The 17,512-nt window shown below is 38.9% G+C and overlaps 1 protein-coding gene across 3 annotated transcripts in view; it reads right to left on the bottom strand.

Moving 5' to 3' along the window:
- Positions 1 to 17,512, bottom strand: part of GBE1 (1,4-alpha-glucan branching enzyme 1) — a 341,386-nt gene that overhangs the window by 16,991 nt on the left and 306,883 nt on the right. For 2 of the 3 annotated variants that reach the window (XM_059720624.1, XM_059720626.1), the window contains 2 exons: positions 3,070 to 3,189; positions 1,012 to 1,074 (listed from right to left, as the gene is read on the bottom strand). In XM_059720624.1, coding sequence (XP_059576607.1) covers positions 1,012 to 1,074; positions 3,070 to 3,189 — 183 coding nt within the window. The remainder of the gene's footprint in view (positions 1 to 1,011; positions 1,075 to 3,069; positions 3,190 to 17,512) is intronic. The other variant, XM_059720625.1, reaches the window with a different exon arrangement.

The following is a 17,512-nucleotide window of genomic DNA, read 5'->3' as shown; positions in this document are numbered from 1 at the left end:
AGTGGTGGGGAGCTGCGGGGCTAAAATGGTTCGGTTAGGGCTGGAGGGGTAGTTAGAAGGCAGCCCCAGGCTGGGGCAAGAAACTGGGCTTTTCCAGCCCTGGGAATGAGCTTTGAACATGTGCAGGTATTTGGTAGATTAGGCTAACCCATTCCTCATCTAACTTAGTACACCTCCTCAGGTGAATAATTTAGATTGGGCAAAAAATGGCTGGCCTAATTTAACATCCCCGAACATCAGTACAAATTGGCACTTAGATTAACCTAACCCTAGTTAGGCCAATAGAAATCTAACATCTCAATGTACCTATGTACTTATGTTGCAGATGTCACTTTTCATGTTTTTCTTCCCTCTAGGTATGCTCTACTTAATTCTTCCTCAGTTTTATACGCTATAAAAAATTACATTCTTTAGAGTGACATATGCCACATTATCTCCCATTTTAAATTAGATACCTATATTTGTGTAATCTTGCATGGTTATTACTACATATGATTTTGCATATGATTCTATTCTTTTGTATAGGGTTCTGAGCACCTTCTGCAGATGGGCTTTATTTTAGTTTTTTTTAAAGCTTCTGGGAGCAACCTTACTTAATGAGTGCATATCATAATAAAAGTTTCTTATAACTGAGAATAATTCATATTTTTAAAATAAGGACATTTTAGTTCAAAAGAACAAGCTAATTTAATATTATTTAAAAATGTTTAAACTTTAAATGCTGGCTAAAAGAGATTTAGCTACACAACTTTGATTAGTTTTAATGGAAGCTGTAAGGTCAAATTATCTAGTTAGATTTGCAAAATCTCAAGTAATATCTAATAGTCCTCAAACAAAGAGAAATGATTAACTGAAAATTGGGGTCTTAACTGATATTTGTAAAGGATTAACCATAAAATAGTTATGGAAGGTTTAAACAACCAAACAGATTCTGCCTTATTTAAGTGCTAACATTTTGTCTCATTGTTTTTATCATCATTTTCCCCACCATGGTTACTGGTGCCACTTTACCTGTAGGTGGTTTAGATAGCATCTTCTGGGCTTGCCATCGAAGCTGGTCTGTGAATTGGCTCTCTGGGAGATACAAGAAAGCAATGTGACCCACACTCTCTGGTTTTCTACTGACACAGAAGTGCCATTGCCATGCCAGAGCTTGTGCTGTAAGGACGTATTAGCCGTTTTGCTTATTGGCATGTCACATGCTTTATCTTCCACATGCTCATACCAGATTTCACCTTTGCAAGTTACATTAAGCTATTTTTTTTTTAATTTGCTGTATTTGTCATCTGAATGTAGTAGTTAAATTCCAAGTTGAGGTTAATAAGGCTCACAATTGTTATTTTAGTAGTAAAGCAGCGGAATGTTAATTTTCACCAAGATAGTAGATTGGACTGGGATGAAACTAGGATTTCTGGAGCACTATAGGACCTTTAGGGAGGCCATCTCGATCTGCACTTTTCCCTATGTGTAAAATGAGTGTAAATACTCACCTGCACCATAAAAACCCTGTGATGCTTAGATATTTAAAAAAAAGAAAAAATGTTCAGAAAGGCCTTAAAAAAGCTGATGCAAGGTGCCTAGAAAGTCATCTTTTTCTGTAATGAAATGTTCTTTAAAAATGTTGATAGCCTGAAAAAATATACAAAACCTTCTTGAGCTCATCAATGTATAAAATCAATTTTTTTTGTTTAAGTAAGGTCCCAAGTGATGACTCTGGGGACTGAAGTCCTCCCATTTAACTGTGGAAGGTATATGGCACAAGCAGAAACATTATTGTCACTCTCAGGGATGCACTGTAGCCTACTATATAATGATAATAGTAAAATATAACCTATTGTATATAGATACAGTACAAACTTTCTCACCCAGACAAACCCACACAGTTCAGTACTGACCCACTTGGCTCACTCTGGAAGCAGAAAGTAAAAAATGTCTGTATAATTTTCAAATCTTAGCTTCTGTCAAGTCTACATGCAAGATGCCAGCTCTGTTGGTATTTTTGGTGATGTAAACAGTTTTCCACTACAAACCTGGCTTAGACCAAATCACTCCGCACATGATACTTGAGTGAATCTATATTAATAAATTATAAATGAGATATCATGTATATTATAATATCATTAGTAGATTAATCTATCTATAATACACATATATGTACACATAGATGTAAATAAAAGAACAGAGGAATGGCAATATACTTCCCAAATCTCTTTGCAAGATGAGGAGAGAGAAACTTCTTGTAAATACATAATTTTCTATTGTCCAGTGTTTATGGATTTGCTCGTAAAAAATAAGGGGAGGGATGAAACTATATGTACACAGTAGTTTCTACAGTGTTAACACACACATGCAGGTTATTAAAAAATGAAAATGAAGCAAATGAATGATAATATTCACAGTGGCACAAGTCAAATGCGTGATAAAATGGTTTCATGCGTGTTTCTCTGCAAATAATCTTTATAGCATGGTAAGTTTGTCCTATGAAGATGCATGCAACTTAAAAATGTAAAAAAAATACTTGCATTAAAGTCATAAAACCAATCAGAACATCATCACCAATAACCTTTAATTTCAGTTGTTGTCTTCATGCAAAGGGCATTTTTGAAAAACATTCCAAGTACATACTCAAACATATCTAGAGTTCTTTTCAGTCAATGACGAATACTTTAAAATTACTTTGAAAGTTATATGACTTTAAAAGTTAGTTATCTACAGTAAAAGTTGTGTTATCCGGCACTTTACCATCTGGAATGCTCTATTAACCAGCATCTGTCATAGACAGCACTACATCTTGCCATGCACTTTTCATAGACCTGTTGTTTATGGAAGCTTCAGGATACTGCTGAGCGGTGCTGCTAGCAGCAGTCTTAATTGTAAAAATCCGCCATTGTGATAGCATTGTGCTTGTGCTGTATCATGACTTTACTGCTGAATATCTCACCCATCCTGCAACTATGGCTAAGTATAACTCTCAGATAACTGGCATATTTGATTAACCGGCACCCTCCATTCCCCATGGATGCCGGATAACAGAGCTTTTACTATACTAGAAAGAAAAATCCTACTTACCAAAAGTGAATTAGGTTGATAATTATGTGGATACTGTTCAGTAAAGTATTCTGTGCCATGATCCAGTCTTTGATGGCCTCCATATTCTGGTGCATCAGAATCCAGGACAATTTTATACTTGAAATATTTATTAAGGAATGATTACAGATTTTTGTTAAATTCACAAAAATACTAGAAGTAATTTCAAACCAAATTAGTCCATTTCTAAATGGGTGCAAAAACAGAACAGAACTTTGGATGGAGTCGGAAAAGATATTTGGTCATACCCCAAACGTTCAGTTTGTTTTAAGCCTCTTCTAATGTTTTGGAAATTCTGGTAGTATGTTGCCATATATATTGCAGAACTTTTTTTACAGATTCAAAGGAAAGTTGAAAATTACCTGGTATCATCTCGACTTTTTATGAGTTTTATGTTTAACTTACATCAATAACTCAATGGAAAATAACCCCCCCCCCCCCGGCAAATAATCTGAATTGGATTAAAACACATTCAATAGAAAAAATATCAATTATCTGAAAGTAATTTATTCAAATTGTTCAGCTGCCTGAACACTGGACATGCTGCCAACTTGCATGTGCATGGTTCAAGTGAGAGTGCTGGCAACTAAGCATTCAAGTGAGAGTGCTGGCAACTAAGAAAGCATAAACTGGTTTTAAGAAAAAAAATAAATCAGAATAACAGTACTCAGAAAGGAAAGTTTGTTACCAAGCTATTGCAGGTATAAAATAACAGTGAGTCTGATCAGATGGAATAATCTGATAATAATGAAAAATGATGAATAGATTTGGTAAAAAGTGATTATTAAAACTTTTTCCTGAGGCCTAACAGGGGAACCTACTTGGGCATTTAGCTGAGACAAAAGCAATAAAGTGTTGCTATTTCTAACTTTTCAGTTAACAATATAAACAATAATTTCTCCTCCCACCGAACAACCAAACAACAACATCAGTGAATATGATCATATTTACTCAAATAAGAAAATAAGTTATTAGTAAGATGTAATATTTGAGAGAGAAACTGAAGGATGGAATATTTTATGAAGGCATTTTACAGCATCTGTCAGGCAAATGCATTTGCTTTCTCTTCTTTGTACAGAGAGGTGGCTAGCTTTCTTAGTTTGAAGTCAGGTAGGTATAGGGCAGGGTGTACCTTAGGATATGGACACATGTCCATTTGGAGCTGTTTCAAAATGGGAATGGTCAAAGGAGCTGCAGCTATTATATTTTATTTTTTTTCGTGTTGACAAGCTGGGAATAATACAAATGTAGCAAAAGTGGTCCATCTTTAAAACTGGATGAGGCACTGTTAAAAGCGGAATGGTTATGTTACATTTGTATTGTTTCCTGCTTGTCCATACATAACAATTAGAACATAACAGCTGGTGCCCTTCTGAACCAGCTCCAAATGTACATATGCCCATACCTGTAGAGACTAAATTGCTCAGGAAGGCATGAGCGTTCACAGGTGAACAGGTGACATTTATAGCATCTGATGAAGTAGGCTATTACCTATAAGAAGTTCATCTCCCTCTGAACCAATTACTCTCTAAGGTGCAACCCTGCCCTACTTTCTGCTAATTTTATTTTTATTTTTGCATAAAAATAAGGTTATCCAGTTGAAAGAAAACAATTGAGAACTGTACCTGCAATTCTTATTGAAAGTAGCAAGGAAAAAAGAAAATCAATAGAAGTTAATTCAGTTATCCTAATGCAGGACAGCACACATTTAAATGATGTAATGGTATGGCTGAAGTGATCAAAGGGAGCATGCTGTGCACCTTCAGATTCAGAGTAACTGACACCATTTTTAGTTCTGGTTATATTAGCCATTATAGTGAGACACTATGGATGGGCTAACCTGCCAATTAGGCACAGGCAACCTTCCATGTGCCACCGCACCACAACTAAGCAATATAGCATTCTTTACATCTGCTAGGGGGAAGAGCTAATTCACTGGCCAGGGGTTGGACAGAGGCTACTTCCTGACCTGAAGACAGGATCATTATGTTTCTATAGCAGCAGGCAACATTTGCTGCATCATCTCAGTTGACACAGTAGGATATTCAAAATCTGTAATGAAACCCCATTTCAGGGAGTCCTAGGATGCCGGGACACAACCTTTAGGAAACTAGTATAGCTGGTTGCTTTATGTTATTATTACATAGCATCACCAATGAGCAAAGTTAAAGTTGTTTAGATGACTACACTGTATATTTTTATACTTTCACATACTTGGATTCCATTTAAGTATCACTACTCTTGAATTTCCCTCTTTGTACAGTTTGGTTTTTGGATACCAGCAACATACTTTAACATTCTACCCCCCCACCCCCTACCCAACTTAAGTAATGGAAACATACCTGAAGTCTTTCACAAACTTTCAACCTTACCTTTAATTTTCTTTTGTCACGAAATGAAGAGGAAACAAAATCTGAAACAGTCTTCTATAATCTACTCCCTTAAATTCTGAAGCAAAGAAAATCTTGTTTGATAAAGGCCTGTACTAATAGGATTAGAGCAGAGTGAAGCTGTGTTCTTTTATTCAACAACTCTTAAACTGCTCTGCGGCATCTGTGTTTGCTCAGCTTTTTGATAAAGGACCTGCTAAAAGTCTAATGGTTTTGATTTTAGGAGAATTGCTATCATTTATATCTTTCTATGCCACTCTCTTTATAATCAGCTGATGAAGCTTAAGAACTTTCCTGAAAGTTACAATCCTCCTGATTGAAGTCTCTAGTAAGAAAAGGAATTGTTTAGAGACTGACATTACACAAATGCAGATCAGACATAAGTTAAATGTTACTTCAAAATATTTCAGAAACTTTATCCATACAAATACAGTGGGGATGGAATAGTGACATAATACTTGAGAAAAGGATGTATAGAAGGCCAAGAAGCCTTTATTAATAGTGTTTTTTGGGGGAAACTAGGATGCTTTGGAATGGTAGGAGAAGCAGAAAGGCCACCTTGTGGTTTCTCAAGGGTTAACCATCAAGGGTAGGGACAGACATTCATAAAGTGTTAGTCTGAATTGATTAATTCTTTGCAAAAGTGGTGATACATAGGGGTTGCATGTGCACCCCCTGAGAGTACCAGTGCACCCCCTGACTAGCCACACTTGCAGCTTAGGCAATGGGCAGGAGGGGCAAGAGAGAGTGTCAGTGGCCCCACCCTACCCGCAAGCACCGGCTGATTGCTGCAGCCACTCCCAGAAACGGCCGCAGCGATTGGCTGTAGCGGGATTGGCTGCAGGGGTCTCCCTGAGCAGCAAGACTGGCCATGAGGGGACTCCCTCCTCAGTTGTAGGGACTGGTCGCAGCGTGGGGCGGGGGGGGGGGAGGCACATGCCCCCCCTGACTAAGGTGGCACCAGTCACCCAGATTTTGCAGGTTAGTCTAACCTGCTTAGGTTGAACCAGTTTGCAACTGCACAGACATTCTCTCTGGACTGAGGAGATGCAGGAGCACATGTCTCCAGTGGCTTGAGCTAGAAATCGAGAGGTGCTACAGCATCCCTCCCTTCCCTTTTTCAGTGCTGAGCTGAGAGGGGCGTGGCCAGGCCCTGGCAGGACACACTGATTAGGAAGGGGTGTAAGCTCCCACCCTGCCTGCACCATCCCAGGCTTTTCCCCGCTTACTACTCAAGGGGCAGGAGTGTTACCAGCCCCCAGCCCCTGACTAGCACTCTGAGGCAAAGGGTGTGTGAAGTGCATGCATCTATTGATAATCCTGAGCTTTTCAATCTCCCTCTCCCTGCTTCTTCATACCATCTGCAAACCTGACAGGTGAGAGAGATGGCAGGGGCTGATAACACTGTGTTATCAGCCCATCCACAAAACAAAAGCCTCTCATTAGTTCAAGCCCTTCTTAAACAGCTTTTTCTAGGGAAGGAATGGGGGGACATTACCAGCTGACCTGTTGATTAGGTCTAGAAAGCCCTAAGTGGACACTGTTCTGTCTTCCTTTGTCCTGTCCCAGTGAAATTGGAGACACATACCCCACTCAGCATTAGCTAGCATACCACATGCCTAGGGTCTGTGCTGTAGGAGATAGAAGGAATCCCTGTTTGAGCAGCAAGCAGCGAGAGGGGATGGGGCAGAGGGAAGCCAGGCAGACACTGCTGTGCCTGCAGTCTCAGCCACAGCTCTGGCTAGGGAATAGAGGGGTGGGGCCAGCTCTGTTGTCTGGAGCAAACAGCATAGCCCAGCCCAGGGCTGCAAAGCATCTGGGATGCTGGGGGACTCTGGGTGAACTTAAACCAGGAAGGGGTCAGGGACAGACATTGCATAAACTGGTTTGACCCAAATCAGTTAAACCTGATACACATTCAACCAGGTTTATCTTAAAACAGTTTCAGCCATTCTGAAACTGGTTTATGTACATTGAACATATGTGCTATTACAGGTTTAGACCAGTTTCTGATCACTTAAACTGGTTTATGTATAATGTCTGTCCCTAGCTCAAAGAACAAACAGAACCCAGGCTATCGTAGCGTGCCCTAACAAAAATCTCTCTCTCACTGGAATGTCAGCTAAATTGTGCTTTACTAGAAGCTTCGATCCACAAGGTTTTAAGTTATAGTTGCACACTTTCACAACCCTATATGCCCCTTTATTTTATAAATATGTCTAAATTCCCCCTTGTTTATTGTCATGTACCACAGAAAGAACCATAAACTACAACTTTTACTTACTCTCTCTGGTACCTTTCCAAGCCTAGGCTCGGCTGCTTTGCCACTGTATATTTTATGAATGTAGCGGGGGAATGTCTCCCTCAAGCATTTCACACTTTGCTTCTATGATCTACAGTATACATTAAATTTAATAATTTATCAGTGTTGCTGAAATCTCTGACATCTCTAATGATTCCTGTAAAACTATTTACAGCAAATGTAATCTTTATGGCCATGTTTGTTTTAAAACAATTAACCTTTTTTCTTAATCTAGGGTATAAAAATGTCCAGCAGTGCTCCTTAGCTATGAGAAGTAAAAATTTCCATTGCTTTCCAACCCGTAACACATTATTTGGCACATCTACAGTAAATAAGATCCTAAATAAAGTGGTCAAATATGTTAAAAAACCCTAGAAAGTTATAGATTTCTGTACGAAAGATGTATTTCCTTACTAAGCACCCTGATGCTCATTCCAATTTGGACTTCATAGAGAAAAACTGAAGCTCTGATGAGCTGGATGAACATCCAAGTTTGTGAATGCTGCCTTCATTAAAGCTTGAAACGATAACTACGTGTTTTAATTAAATACATAATAGAAGCATTTTCTTTTACAGTGAAGCCTCTTTTGTTTCAGCTACAAAGCACTGGGAATACTAACCTGCATCCCGACTAAGAAATAAAGCCTGGTTTCTGTTCAGCTTGATGCCTTGACTATAAATTTCTTAAAACAAGTACAATGGAAAGGACCTGCAAAACCAACGAACTCTTGTATATCGAGAGCTTGAAATGGAAAGGCTGTCATTATCTACCACATTAATTACTGAATTACTATGCTTTTATGATATTTTGAAATACATACTTTAATGCAAAGTTTTAATTTAGTCTTATGCATGCTTAATGATCTGTAAAACATCACTAAGTAAATGCAAATCATATAAAATAATATAATTTGTATTTTGCTCCTCAACTTCTACCACAGAAAAAAGAATCCCAGTACTATTTATGTAGGTTATGGTCCAGCATAATTAAGAGCTCTTTTATAGGCACAGTAGTTCAGAACTTGCATTGACCTGTTGTAAAATGATGTAACCCATGGTTTATCAAGTATTCATAAAGGGACCATTTCTTTCTATACTGTCTGGTCTGACTCTCAGAAATATCCATCACAAATTAAATATATTCAAATAAAGTAACTTGGTTCTTCTATATTACAAATAAAATTGCCCCACTAGGCAAGGCATTTTTAAATGGTGAGTTTGTCGTTCATTTGGAAATATCCCATTTTCTTCAGCTTAGCTACTGTAACTATCTTCGCTATTCCTTCAAGGACAAAACCTTCTCCAGCCAGTTCTTAGATGGAGTAGCAGAATTGGTTTGTGAAGCCTACGCAGGTCATCTGCTCTGTATGCTGGAGCCCAGTACTCCAATTACCCCCTGTATAATCATGATTGAAGAGACTGCATAGATAAAGGCAATCTAGCAAAAGAACAACAAAGGGCAGGAACTTGGATAAAACCGTAGTGAAGCTCCTTTGCACTAAAGAACTATACTTTGGGCTCCTGGTCATATGTTCTTCCATTTCTATGTCACCCAACACATAGCCTAAGCACCTTGTTGCTGTCATCAGTTTTCTAGACCAAACAATGAAGAATTAAAAGAAGGAAAAGGCAAGGTGTGGAAATACACTAAGACTAAAGATGATGTAAAAACAATGTCCTGAGAGAGTAATCTGAAAGAAACAAATCAAAGACTTTTAAGAATAAAGCACCTGCTTCCAGCATGCATCCTCAGCCATCTTTTCCATAACAGTGCAAAACTGAAATGAAAAAGAATAACTTAAGCTGTAGTTGAGGATCAGCCTGATAGTGTCATTAAAAGAAAAAACTAGTTTCATATATTTCCTAGTTAATGCACCATTGCAGTTTAAATTTCAATGGTATAGAAATCAGAAATTTTAGTTACAGTTTACAAAATAGCTATTACCTTTGGCATTTTCTATTCAGGTATCTAAAACCAAATGCAACAGCTTAAAAGAATGGATAAAATTCTGTCTCCTTCTCTTTCCCGCTCCCTTGCATTCCATATGTAATCCCAACTGGCTACACATTTAAAAGCCTTGAAAAGTCTAGCCAATAGCATTTGTTTTAATTCCCTGCTGCTAATTTGTGAGTGTAGCATGTCGGGGTCCCAGGGGCTGCTATAAGGAACCCTGGTGGCTCTGCAACTGTGTCCCACTCACTCCGCCTCTAAAGCACCTTTCCTCATCTCTAGTTATGCCCTGTTGGAAAAATAATAATATTGGGGAGACTGCCCACTGGCCTTTGTGGTCCCAGTCCTACTGGAGCCCAAGTGGGGTGCCCTGGTACCCTACTGGCTCTGCTAGTCCCAGGCCCCTCACTGGGCCTCTCTGGTTGAATGTGTCCTGCAAGGACATTAGGGAGTACTTCATTAGGGAGTAATTACATGGCTCCAATCCTCCCCTGCACCATGCCTCAAGCCTCGCAGGTGTTACTGTAGTCATGATGTCCTGTCAGGTCTTTGGGCTCCTTGGCCTCCGCCCCTTTTCTCTTGGCTAGGTCTTCTAGCCTGTGACCACTGTATTGAACCTGGCTTTGAGGCACTAGCCCTCATTTGGCCTTTTCAGGCACCATGCCCCTGGATGCCCTGCACCCCTCTCAGGCACTGTGTGGCCCCATGTGGCCTTGTGCTTTGCTCCTCCAGGCTCAATAGTCACTTGAGCCTGTCCTGGGCAGGGGTCAAGATGATTGCATGCCCCGCCAGGCACTAATTGGACCTCCATATACCACATATCCTATAGCCACAACTCAAACCTATGGTGTCAACTGTAACATAAACATAAGCCCCTGGGCTATAACAGCCCTATGCCCCTTTCAGAGGGAAAACTTTTTCTCTTAAGAGACCTAGGTTAGCCTCCCAGCCCCGGGCTATATCCTAGCAAGCTCCACTAGCCTCACTGGGGATCAATGTGCAGCATCACAGTCCCTCAAGGAGACCTGCTGCTGGGAGGTCTTCACCCTGTGGCAACCAGGGACAGACTAGCCTGCTAGCCCAAGCCTCAGGCTTGTATCTTCCAAGGGCCCTGCCCCCTTCCAGTCAGCTGACTGCCTGGGTTGCCTGCAGGTGCCTGCTGATCAATCTCATTGCCCTGTTGACCCAGCAACCTGCAGCTGCTTCACCCTGCTTAGCATGCAGAGCATCCTGGACGAGCCATTTCTGCCTTATAGAAAAAGAGAGCCTCAGACTATGTTGTAGCAAATTACAGCAGGGAGAGGGTACCCTGTTGTGAGATCATGAGTAGAATAGAGCCAACGCGTTGCAGTAACAATTCTGAAAAGACTCTGCTACCATTAAATAAAATAGGACTTAATTTTAAGATTGGGGTAAGTGCAGCACCTAATGACATAGGAGCATGTACTCTCTCTCTCGAAACATGTGGACAGAAAAGAGCTTTGATCCCTTAAACAGCTCAGGGATCAGGTGAACTCCTAAACCCAAACTGGAGTAGCTAAGGCATACTAAAAATTACTGCCATGGCAACATAATTAGTTAAAAATAAAAATCAATCCAAGGCCTTGCTCTATAATGCACTTTTAATTTACTGCTGCTTGTTAGCCTGTTTTCTACTTCATTTTTGTTTTGCGGTGGTAAAACTTTCTAAAGGTCACTTTAATCACTTTTCATTTCTCCTTGGATACCTTGAAACTTGTTCTTGGTCCTATCAAATGTCAATTCATCGTGTCATTGGCTTTTATGTAGAGTACAAAGAGTGGAAATTTCCCTGAAAGATATCATGGTACCTTTCTAGTCATCTAGTCTCTTGAGGTTGAGAAAGGAAGAGATAGGAAGGATAAGAGATAGGAAAACATTTTCTCTTTATAAGACATAACAGGGTCAGGTCACATTATTGTTAAGATAATATATCTATTTTTCTACCCCTCTAACTTACTCTGCATTGATGACTGGTCAAAATTTGTCCTCACTCACTTAGTATGATCATTTATCTACTTAATGACAGTTTCAGTTAGTGAAATTCAGCTAAGGTATTTCTTCCTTTTCAACCTTTTCCCAATGTCCTTTGGCTTTCATCATACCCATAAAATTTTGGTACTCAAACTCCTTTGCATGCCCATATCATTTTCTCTTTGTGATATTTTCCCTCCATGTAGGCATCTTTACAAATCTCTCCATTTCAATGTTAGTTTTTCTTAGGCAGCCATTATGTCATTCTATTCTATTCTATTAAATATTCCACCATTTATTATTACTTTAATTAGAAAGCCACAAGAAATAATCACACACACTTAATTGTGTGGGGAAGTCTCTAAAAGTCTTAGATAACATGACATCATAAATTATCATTTTAAATTGCATATAGGTCCAATCTAGAAAATAATTCAACATGTTCCTGTATTACAGAGTTCTGCAATGCTTCCATTTCTTTTTTATATATGTGTTCATTAATGTGATAATTCCTTGGCTGCTTATAGATGTTTGGGAAAAAAAACCCAACAACCACCACCACCCCGGTGCTTTACTTTAAATTCTACACACCCCCATGCCAAACATGGACATCTGGACCTGCAGATTTAAAAACGTCTAGCTCTTCCAGAAGATCCCTAACTACATCTACGCTGACTGAAGGCTTGACAGAGCTATCCCCAAGATTGTCCCTACCTCTGGTAGGTGGGATATCCCGGTCCCTGTTCTGGAAAACAGAGGCAAAGAAACTGTTAAAAATATCAGCTTTCTTGTCTGGCGTGGCCACCAGATTACCGTTTGTGTCTTGCAGGGGCCCTACATTGCCTGGTGCCCTCTTCTTGCTCCCAGTGTACTTGAAAGAGGACTTTGTTGTCCTTAATCCTGGACGCTAGCCTGAGTTCCATCTCTACCTTGGCTTTCCCAATAGCCCTCCTACACTCCTAGGCTGAGGAGTACTCCCCCTTGGTGATAGCTCCTCCCTTCCACTGGTTGTACGCCCCCCTTTTAGTCCTCAGGCATTCCTGTATGCCCTTGCTGAGCCAAGGGGGTTTCTGAGCACTCTTACCCTCGTTGCTTCTCTCAGGGACTGTTATTCTTTGGGCCTGGAGGATCGCCCCCTTAAGGTACAACCATCTCTTGTGGACTCCCATCTCTTCTACCTTCTGGGCCCTTAGTGCCTACCCCACTAGTCTCCTAAGCTCATTGAAGTTGGCCCTTCTGAAGTGAAGGGCTTTAGCCTTGGTGCGAGCCCTAGACGCTCTGCGTTGGATAATGAAATCCAGCAGGTGATGATCGCTATTGCCCAGATGGACAAGGACCTGCAGTCCCCTCACCAGGTCATCCCCCATGGCCAGGACCAGGGTCAGCAAGGCGTTACCCCTAGTGGGGCTGTGCACTTCCTGGATAAGGTGAAGGTCCTGTAATACAGCCAGGAACCTATGCGAGCGGTCAGACCTGGCTGTCTGCTCCTCCCAGCAAATGTCTGGGTAGTTTAGGTCACCCATGACAATAACATCCCTTGACCTAACTGCCTTCATAAGCTGACTGGAGAAGTCCTGGTCTAGCTCTTCCCCCTGTTTGGGTGGTCTGTAGTAGACACCCACTGTAAGGTCCCTTTCACCATGCCCCCACTTGTAGTTTGACCCATAATGTCTCTGCCCAACTCTCCTCTAACCTGAAGCTAATCCTTGATGATGTGAGGTGCTCTTTGACATAGAGCATAACCCCCCCACCTTTCCTCTCTCTCCTATCTCTTCTATATAGGGTGTACCCCCGAATGCCCACCACCCAGTCGTAGGTAGGGTCCCACCAGGTTTCTGTGAGCCCTACTAAGTCTGGGTTCTTACTTGCAATCAGGAGGTACAGTTCCTCCTGCTTACACTCCATACTATGAGCTTTAGTGTAGAGGCACCTGAGGCCTCCTGAGGGTGCATGTGCCTTCCTCCCACTCTCAGGGCAGTTGTGGCCCCCTGCTCCCCAGACGTTGATGCTTACCTGGGCTTCCCTTCCAATAATCTAATTATTGGGGAGGGCTGTCTTATAATCAGGGTAATTTTATATTTGAGTAAATACAGTATATAACACTTTTCCCCAACCATCCTTAGCCAGTCTGAAGTTTGGGGAATTTTAACAAGTTCCAGGAGGGTGGTAATTCATTTATTTAGAAGGAGGTCATCTTAAATTTTTTTTTGTGTTTAAGAACAGAACATTTTCTAATATAGACTAAACTTTTCTATCTACAAATGATACAGGTGATTTATTAGACGCTAATGCCTCTATTACAGAGAGAAGTGCAAATAGAACATTAGAATGGCACTTCATTAATAGAAAGAATTAAATAAATCAGTCCAGAAAAGAAAAAGGTGTTTCTTTCTGGGGAAAAAAACAAAACCAAAAAAACAAAACTTGTCTATAAAGCAACTTTAGAAAAATCAGTGCTGATATATAACAGAATATTGAAATTACAACATTTGAAGATATTATGCAATGAAGATAATTATTCAAATTCTTCATTTTATTTTGAGCTATTATAGACCAAAATATATTTTTTGTGGGAACTAGTTTCTCTTTTTTCTCCTTTTTTTTAAAGCGATTTTTCATGAAGCCATTTATAATGTTTCCTAAATGTTCTATCCGCCTGGTAAATGTTTCTAAAACAAGCAACAGATTATGCTGTGCTTGGTTCAAATCAGAGCATACTGAAAAAAACTCCTTATAAAACTGAAGTTACTGGATTAACATTCTTTCCAAGAAGCCCACACTTGTTAATTAATCTGACAACGTTCATGTCTTCACAACTGAAAACGTTCTAAGAACTAATATTCTTGCTTTAATCTAACAGGACAGACAGGGTTTTGTTATTGGTTTTGAAGACTCTGGATGCCTTTAGCATCCATAAATCAGCAGCAAATCGCTTCCATCAAAACCTTTACTGGATTTTTCAGTCCTACCTTACCTGGCAGATAAACATTCTAGATTCAAGACTCAAAATGGAATGCAAAGTGGAAAAGGTAAAGACCTTTACAAAATTAACCATAAAATGTATTAAAATTGTGTCTAATATCAGTCAAACATCACATACTCTGAATATACAATTAGCACAAAATAAATTTAACAGTAATGTAACATTAAAAGTGCATGTTTCTAAAATGCAGCAAACATTCACCAAATCAGGTCAATCTGTATTATGTATTCTTAGTAAAGGGAGTAGGACAGCAGAAGTAGGAAAAGAAAGAAAAACTTCCTTGGTAGGTTAAGGAGAGGTATGAATGTGTGAAGTACCTAACTCCCATAAGCACTTTTGAAAATCCTGTACTCAGCCATCAGAAAATATTTGTCTGTCTTGATTGAAAATTAAATATTAGTTTTCTAGTCTTGCCCTACCACATATTGCTAGCCTTATCCTAGCAACGCCACCCACAGCCAGCAGCCTGCATTTTAACCATCAGGATTGGAATAGTTGGATTCTTACACATCAGAAAGATACATTTGTACAGCAGAGTAGAATAACCTGTATCAAATTTTATTAACTCAGTTAATTATTTTAAAAATTCACACATCAGAGAATCAAACTAAGTAAAAAAAAATGCATAAAGTAAAAGTGTACAGATCAGTAAAGGGTAAACTTCATGTAATGTAGATTAAAAAAACCTATCAAAACACCAAGATATCTTGTACTATTATATTTTGGAGAGCTGACAAACAAAAACAGCTTTTTATTTTATTTCCATAGTTCTGTTGCAATTCAAAATTAGGAAGCACATTGGGCAATAATACAATTCACAGATGTGCATGTCATGCTTCAATTAAAACTTTCAAGACCATCAATCACTAGCAAGTGGTGAAATGTTACAAAACACAATATTTAAACACACATATCACATACATTAAATAACTATCCAGAGAAGGAAATGGCAAAAGGTACACTATAAACATTTCTTTACATATCCAGGCTTTCCTGTCTTGGCACAAAGTGGAATGTTAAGTAGAATCGGTACACATTGAGTTATAGAAAAAGTATGAAGCGAGAAACAGAAAACATGACCAAAACAGGTCTCTAAGGCACACATCAGCATATATTTTAGTCCATCTACATTTCCTGTGCCTGAATATGCAATTTGTATATTTAAAAATAGTCACATATTGACTCATTAATTAAAAGAGTTAGCAAAGAACTGCCTGGGTTTAAGGAGTATTTTTGGTTGGAATCCATCCTACTGTTTGTTTGCAAGTTAACTAAAACCTTAACAAACTAAAACAAAAAATAATCTACATTTGTATGATCATTTTTCCCTAGAAAAACATAATACTGAGCATTAATTAAGCATTATTCTAGTCTGTGTTACAAAGGACACTATTCTGTTTACGTCCTTGCACTTCTGGATTATTTCTTTTTCTGGATTTGCACATGTTCCAGACTTTACATTTACAGAAAATAATCTCAGCAGTATGGTAGCATGGATCAGTAACAAGAATATCTGTTAATCCCCACAGCCCTTGCCCTGGATTATTACATGAGTTATCTGTGGGAACTTCTGGATAAACCAATAAGCACCTATGAAAAAGAATTTCACATGTAAAAACCATTTGCAAAGGTGACATTAGCAACTATCTCTGCTCTGTGAATAAATATTAAATCAATCTGAAATTACAGTAATTGAAGAAAATTTAGAATGTGCAAAACTTCTCTTTGGTTGTGTAGAGGAAACTAGGTTAAATCTCAGGTTCTTTATTACAAATAAAGCTTGGGGCAATGATCTGTCATAACCAGTAAGTCACAGAAAGAATTTGACAATATTGCAACCGTGGATAATTATGAAAGGATTTCCATGCTAATGTTTAAAAGTCTAAATGCAATGTCATAGCTAGGAAAGATTGACCTAGACACTGGATTATTCATCCATCTCCAACCTGAAGCAAAATTAGACAGAAAAAATGTGTTAGTCCAAACTGCCTGCCTCTCATTAAAAACTTCTGAAACAGCATAATTAATTAAATAAATTACCAATATCAGCATAGAAACATTTCCTCCCCTCACTTAAGAGTATAAAATAGAAATAAGAAAAAGAATATGCCTCTCCAATATCACACAAATTCATGCTGCTTTAAAGCCATAGCTCCCCCTCACCCAAATCAGTTTTTCAAGATGCGTTCCAATATTACTATGCTGTATTTCTTACTCACAGATATTGACCTTAATATATAAACTACCTTGATGGAATTTGGCATTTGGCTGATCCTAAATTAAGTTCTTTGTCTTCATTTGCTGTATAAAAGCATGAATTCTAATAGGCAGGGACAGTTACATAACTGCACTTCAAAGCAGTCTGAAAACCAAGGAGCTACAAAGCAACATCTTTGCCTTCAGCAATCACACTCCAGTGACTCATTCAAGTGACCTTATTTGCTCATTAGAAGCTCTAGGTGCAGGTTGCAAATGTCATAGAGTCTGAATTTACATTTTTTACAGTACATATTGCAGTATTTTAATGACAATATTCTCAAAAACTCAGGTCATTTAGCTATTTGTCTATCTTTACCTTTGACTTCACCCTAAATCCATGTCCACAAAAAATGTACTAGACTTTAGTGTTCATTTACCCTAACTTTTTAATATGCTGATGCTTTTTGCCATGAGGAACTATTTCTTCCTGAAACATTTTTATTATTATTTTTATACACAGCTTCAACAATAAATGAACACAGAGACAGAAAGAACATGAACACATTACACTTGAAATACTTATTTAGGTAGAGCTGAGCTAGTAAAGA

This window comes from Alligator mississippiensis, chromosome 1 (genome assembly GCF_030867095.1).
Source record: "Alligator mississippiensis isolate rAllMis1 chromosome 1, rAllMis1, whole genome shotgun sequence".
Lineage (NCBI taxonomy): Eukaryota > Metazoa > Chordata > Crocodylia > Alligatoridae > Alligator > Alligator mississippiensis.
Note: the sequence above shows the minus strand (reverse complement) of the source record. Positions and strands in the feature narration are given on the sequence as shown.